At 34.8% G+C, this 6,422-nt stretch overlaps 1 protein-coding gene across 5 annotated transcripts in view; it reads right to left on the bottom strand.

Moving 5' to 3' along the window:
* The window catches only part of LOC107567093 (E3 ubiquitin-protein ligase RAD18-like), a 37,980-nt gene extending 31,890 nt beyond the window's left edge, over positions 1-6,090 (bottom strand). For all 5 annotated transcript variants that reach the window (XM_016252706.1, XM_016252705.1, XM_016252703.1 and 2 more), the window contains exons 1-5: positions 5,901-6,090; positions 5,439-5,517; positions 5,262-5,323; positions 4,317-4,387; positions 271-611 (exon numbers count right to left, since the gene is read on the bottom strand). In XM_016252706.1, the coding sequence (XP_016108192.1) occupies positions 271-611; positions 4,317-4,387; positions 5,262-5,323; positions 5,439-5,517; positions 5,901-5,951 (604 nt within the window). In that variant the 5' untranslated portion in view covers positions 5,952-6,090. The remainder of the gene's footprint in view (positions 1-270; positions 612-4,316; positions 4,388-5,261; positions 5,324-5,438; positions 5,518-5,900) is intronic.
* Positions 6,091-6,422: the final 332 nt, after the last annotated feature.

Genomic DNA, 6,422 nt, shown 5'->3' on the forward strand with positions numbered 1-6,422 from the left:
ATTACCAGTACGGAGTCCTATTAAAATCTCTAGAAAACATGCACAGATGTGTTTAAAAGGGGTTCCCCACTCTAAAAAATTATAATAATTCCCTTGTGAAGAAAACAAATCAATGCATCAGAGGGCAACCCATTATCAATGCATCAAGGGATAATCCATGTAATAGTCTGATAGAAAAATCCATTACTTTTAACATTTTACTAATATAGAAGTTTATTTCTAACATCCAATAGAACTGTCTGCAACAAAATATCAGATTGTGCACATCACCTTTAACCAGCATCTTATTTTGTGACGTGGAAGGAAAAGCAGTTACATCCATCTTTTCGTCTTTCACCATTCCCGTTGTATCTTCCACATTTTCTTGCTTGATGCTGCCTAGCTGTTGAACACACAGCTCCACAGGTTCCGATTTGACTGGCATGTGAACCTCAAGACTTGTTTGGGTCCTTGACGAGGCAGTTATAGGGGTCTTCTTCTGGAAAAAATGACTGAGGGTGTTTGCTTCCTTTTTGAGGCCCTTCTGTCTTGCTGCTTTGCCTTTGATCATCATAGCCGGGGTTTCAGGTGAAATAGGGGGTGATTCCAAATTTGAGTGACACAATTTTTGCCTGGTGAGATGAGAAAGATATGTATAGTTCATTTATTTGATTTGCATTTATTTGATCACAAATTCAGTAAAAGTAAATAAGCAATTTAAAAAAAAAAGTAACATTGTGAAATAATATTACAATTTAGACTTAAACTGTTTTCTATTTTATTATATTTTAAAAATTAGTTTATTCCAGCGATGGCAAAGCTGAATTTTCTGCAGCCATTACTCCACTCTTCGGTGTACTTTCAGAAGTCATTCTAATATGCTAATTTGGTGCAAAAGAAACATTTCTTATTTTGGGGCCATGCGGTGTATGTAAGGGACATACAATATGTAATATCAAAGACACAAACAATTCTTGAAGAACAAACTGGGTCAAGTACAAAAAAAAGAAAGGTTGTTTGAACATCTGTTTGAGCCACTAAGGTGACTATTTTTTTTTGACAGCAAAACTGTGCTTCTCTATACAACGTGTAAGCCTTCGAATATCTCCGCTTCCCTACTGAGGGACAGTGAGAGATGAAATTGTGAAAAATAATTTTAGAGGAGGGCAGAAGGAGTGTATAAAGAGAAAGGAGTACATAAAAGGACGTGAGAGAGAGAGAGAGTGAATGCAGGCAAGCACCTGTCGGTTTCGCAATTCCAGGGGATATGTGGTAAGCCAACAAACGCAGAGAGTGGCTGTGAGGCCATTACAGAGCCATAAAGTGAAGTCAATGAGGTGTGCAAACCCTACTTTCCATATTGAAACCTTTTATTTCTCTTTGTCTGCCCGTTAGTCCACATATACGCACACAAAACAAAACACTTAAGAAAAAAAGAACAAGAAACAAGGTGTCCCAATCTGTATTAAAGCAGCTGTGACCATTTTGGGTCTACGTTATCATCTGAATGGTGGTGTCAGTTTTAAATACAGCTGTAAACTGTGTCCGTCTTAATTTCAGGCTGCAAAGTAACAAAATGTGATCATTTTAAAGAGGGGTGATTCTTTTCTATACCCACTGTACATACTCTGAAAGCTCTACTTACAGGATGGCACCATGACTAAGGTTATTAAGTAGCAGAAAGCTATCATCAAATGAGCCAATGAGAAACAAGATTTAACCGGTATTTAAACATTTATTGAAAACAACTACAGATGCAATCATAATGCAACACACTTGTTCTTACCGCGTTGAAATCTACTTGAAATATCACAGGAGTTTATGTAGAAGTCTTAAAGACAAAGCAGCAAAACAGAAAATAAAGCATGCCCTTTAAAGGGTCCGAAAGAGAGTGGAATAGTCGTGATTATACTAACTAAATCATGACTGTTTGGAGCAAAAAACCTTGACTAATATTATAAGCGGACCTCATGCAAAAAATAAAATAATAAAAAAAAAATTAGGTTATTAGGAAAATGTATATGATCCCTTTTTACTAATGAATAACAAACTGTCCTGATTTTTTGGACTTTCTTCTGTAATTCTTTTAAAAAATCAACTGCAGTCTTGTAGCTACAGGCATAACTACCCACCCAGTCAAGACCATGAAAACCCCTCATGGACCCCCTCACAGACCAAAGAAAATACGGTCTACTTTCAGTCCCCCAAAGCGCTGCTGTGAATCCAGTAAGGCAAACGGAACACACCAAGAAAATGTATTGCTGTAGAGAACCAAATATGTTACATAACCACCAGCAGGTTCCAGCTGAGAAAACAGGGCAAAGTGGTCGAACCACAGTTTTGGAAAGGTTTATAAAGAATAGGCGTCACTGAAGAGTATATCATTCGGAGTTTAAACCCAAATTTATACGATTTTTAAAAAATCTGAATTTCAGTAGCTTTCAAGTGGGTTATAGCAGCAAAAAATACTGGGGTCCGCATCTTAATAAAGCCTATAAAGGCAGAAAAACCAAGCTTTCCCAGTTTGTATGGAAATGAAATTTCAGAAAACTTGGATCTCTTTGGAAACTCTTTGATTTTCCAACTGCAAGAGAAGGAAGAGTAGGAGACAATGAGCTTGCAACAGCAGTAGCTCAGAGTCGTCGATTATCAGACCTGGAAAACAAGGCTAATTGCACTCACTGAGACCAAGAAGCTCTATAATATCGGGAGAAAGCTATTCATTAGCATTCCCATTCAACTCAATGACAGTTTTCCAGCTGGCGCAGGACAGTATGAGATTTGAAATCTGCTGTCTTTGCTAACAGGCACTCGGCTTACTTGGGCCATGATTATTCCACTTATTAAAAAAACACTATATACATATGTAATATCACGAAAAAATATTCTATCCAAGATACACTAGCCAAAGAAATGTAAACAAAATTAAAAGCAATGCTGTATCTATATCTATTGACCTAACTCTAGCACTCTCTATTCTAATTCTATTCTTTATATTAAAAAAAACTTGCCCCTTTTAGACTTTTTTTAGACTATTTATTTACTAGCGGCTTGTTTTCTTTAAAAAATTAAAAAAAAACTAACATTTGCTTCTCTAATCTTTTTGCATTCTATTTATTTTCTTTTTATTTATTATACTATTATATTTCTGACTTCTGATTAACAAAAGCAAAAAAGGCCTCTAACACTAGCTTGCTCTATTCTTTTTCTATTCTATCCGTTTTCTTTTTATTTATTATATGATTTTTTTTTTTAAACTTGCCATGTGTACTGCATTAAGCTAACTGAGACCTGTTATAGCACTTGTATATCATTGCTCTTTTGTTGATTTTGATTGCTTCCATTGTCCTCATTTGTAAGTCGCTTTGGATAAAAGTGTCTGCTAAATGTCTAAATGATTATCAAAAGCCTTAATAACTGTCCCCAATGTCCTGTCCTGTCCTAAAAGATGACACATGCCTTTGACATCATCACTGGGAGAAAACAGGAAATTAAAACACTGTCCCATAAGGCACCTCTCTCTTCATCCTGATGGTAATCTGTAACTCCACCAACCAACTATAGGCACACTCACAGGCAGACAAAACAGAGGAGACTGATGGTGCCCTGAGAGACTGAATTAAAAAACAATATCTCAAATAAAATCTACTGTGCACTCTATTTTACATTCAATGTGAGGTACACATTTGGGAAAAATATTAATATAAGACAGCAGGTGAAACAGTTAAAAAAAAAACAATACTTGACGATTACTTTAGGTCCGGTGAAGACTTTGTAATACTGTATGTCTGTATGTGTACAATCTGAGAACTTAAAAGACCGTTTGAAGAGAAAGCAGCTTCTGCAGCAGGTGAAGTATGCCAAAAATATAGACCCGAATACTGAAAATAAAATCCCACATGATTGTTAAAGGAAATCCGGAATCTCATGGCAGGCTAAGACGTTACAAAACTAACTAACTTCACCTGTATTTTCCATTAAATTTGAATTAATTACTTTTTCCTGTTGAATTGTATCACTACCCATTAATTAACCCCCACTGACGTTCTATAAGACTGCTATTCAGACCCACACATAATTTGCAGCCACAGAACTTCTCAGAAAGCTCTTTAGAGTTCTGCAAAAATGAATCACGATTCATCCACAAAGTGATGGTAAAATGTGTTAAACTCAAATTTTTATACTGTTTAAAACCCTTTTGTAAATTCCATATTTCCCCCCAAAAAATGCAATATGCAAAAGAAGTCGGCAGAATACATACTGAATAGGTCCACTGAAAAAAAAAAAAAAAACAGCATCCTTATAAATACATGAACTAAGACAGATATAAACTTTACCTTGCTGCTTGGAAGCCCTGAACTATGTCATCTAATAATCTGTTGTTTCTCAGGTCTTGTTCTGTTGATGGCTGCAAGGAGAGTTAAACGAAGATTAATGGAAACATATCAGCATATCAGAATAATATGCTAATAAATTAATTAAACTGCAATAGCAGCACTGTTTATATGCAGCGGCCAGAAGTTAATAATAATTATGCTTCCCGAGGCTGCATTTATTTGATTAAAAATACGGTAAAAATAGTAATCTTGTCAAATATTATTACAAATTTAAAAATATTGTTTTCTATTTGAATATATTTTGAAATGTAATTTAATCCTGTGATGGCAAAGCTGAATTTTCAGAAGCTATTACTCTAATCTTCGGTGTCAAGTGATCTTTCAGAAATTATTCTAATATGCTGATATGTCAAAAATGACCAATGTTAACAATTATTAACGTAGAGAACAAAGTTCATTAAACAGCATTTACTTGAAATAGATTTTTTTTTGTATGAATATCTTTACAGTCACGTTTGATCAACTTAGTGCAAGCTTGCTGTATTATAATAAGACTATTAATTTTTTTCCCCATAAAAATATTAAGCAGCAAAAACTGATTCCACATTGATAAAAATGTTTCTTGAGCACAATCAGCATATTACAATTTATTTCTGAAGGATCATGCGACACTGTGAAGACTAGAGAAAAACCTTTTGAAAATTCCTCTTTGCCATCATACTTCACAATATTACTTACTTAACTGATTTATTTCACTCTCTCTCTACACACGTGTGTGTGTGTGTGTGTGTGTGTAGAGAGAGAGAGAGAGCGAGAGAGAAAGAAAGAGAGAGAGAGATTTATCAACTTGACATCCGATGTAAAATCCCCATCCGGTGGAGGATTACTGGAATATCTGACAGGAAGGTTTGACAGTCATATTAATATTATTTTGACGAGACTTACCAAATTACAAACAGGACACAACAACTTATAGAAGAGAAACTTCCGTATGCACAGAGAACAAACTGTTGGAATAGCACAAAAAAAACAATGACTTTGCATCTTGCTTAAAGCAATTATGGCAAGTTAAACATCATACATGTCAAATGGTTATAAACTGAACTGTAAATGTATACGTACAGTTGTGAGAACACTGGGTCATCATGGTGATGTTGAGAAAATCAAAGCAGATAGGACAACGAAGGAGAGTGTCTATGCTCTGATACAGACAAAGATAAACAAGATCTGATGTCACCGAACCTGAGAATATCCAGATTTATGACAACTGGATATCTATAACACTGTGACACGTGCTTATTGATGTATAAAACCATGCAGTTCATTCTGATCAATATCAGGAAACCAGTGGATATAAAACAAGAACATGACATCGTGAATAGATTTGGTGTGTTATATCAACAAACAACTGAAGTAACACTGTAAAAACGTAGATTTTTTTTTATTGTTTTATGTGAGATGCGTCGGCGATTGAGATTATAAAACTATATTATACACGTGTGAGCGGCAAAAAACACAATGGTAACGTTAGCGGTTAATCTTGTTTCAACTGCACACTTGACAAAGTTGAATAAGAGAACGTACTTTGAGACATGACAGGTTCGGCGGTAAGTCCACTTCGTTTAGCTGAGCCATTCTATGCAAATCCCTCTGCTGCTATTTATTTAAATGAAAGAGGAAAATTAATACGAACTCTAACTCTAGATAGCAACAATAAACTCCCGCGCATCTCTAAACACTTCCTACAATAGCGTCACTTCCGGCTGAAACACGAATCAACAGAATGACCAAAGAATTTATGATACACGCTTACAAAAAATACCATGGAATTTAACCATTTCTGCCAAAATAGCAGAGTTGTGCAATTATAGCAAATTGAAAATAAATTAATACTGAAGCTTTAAAAAACTGTAAGAATCTTTTAGAGAATTTGACATATTCGTTTTTTTTTATTATTATTGTGCTGAAAAGTATAAGGTTAAAGTTACAAGAATATTATATTATTGAAACCATAAAGTTAATGATTATGGTATTTTGACAGAAACTTTGATGTCCATGATGATTTCCTAAGCAAAGCATACTTGCAAAAGCCAAATATAATAAAGA

This window comes from Sinocyclocheilus grahami, unplaced genomic scaffold, assembly GCF_001515645.1.
Source record: "Sinocyclocheilus grahami isolate Dianchi unplaced genomic scaffold, SAMN03320097.WGS_v1.1 scaffold1127.1, whole genome shotgun sequence".
Lineage (NCBI taxonomy): Eukaryota > Metazoa > Chordata > Actinopteri > Cypriniformes > Cyprinidae > Sinocyclocheilus > Sinocyclocheilus grahami.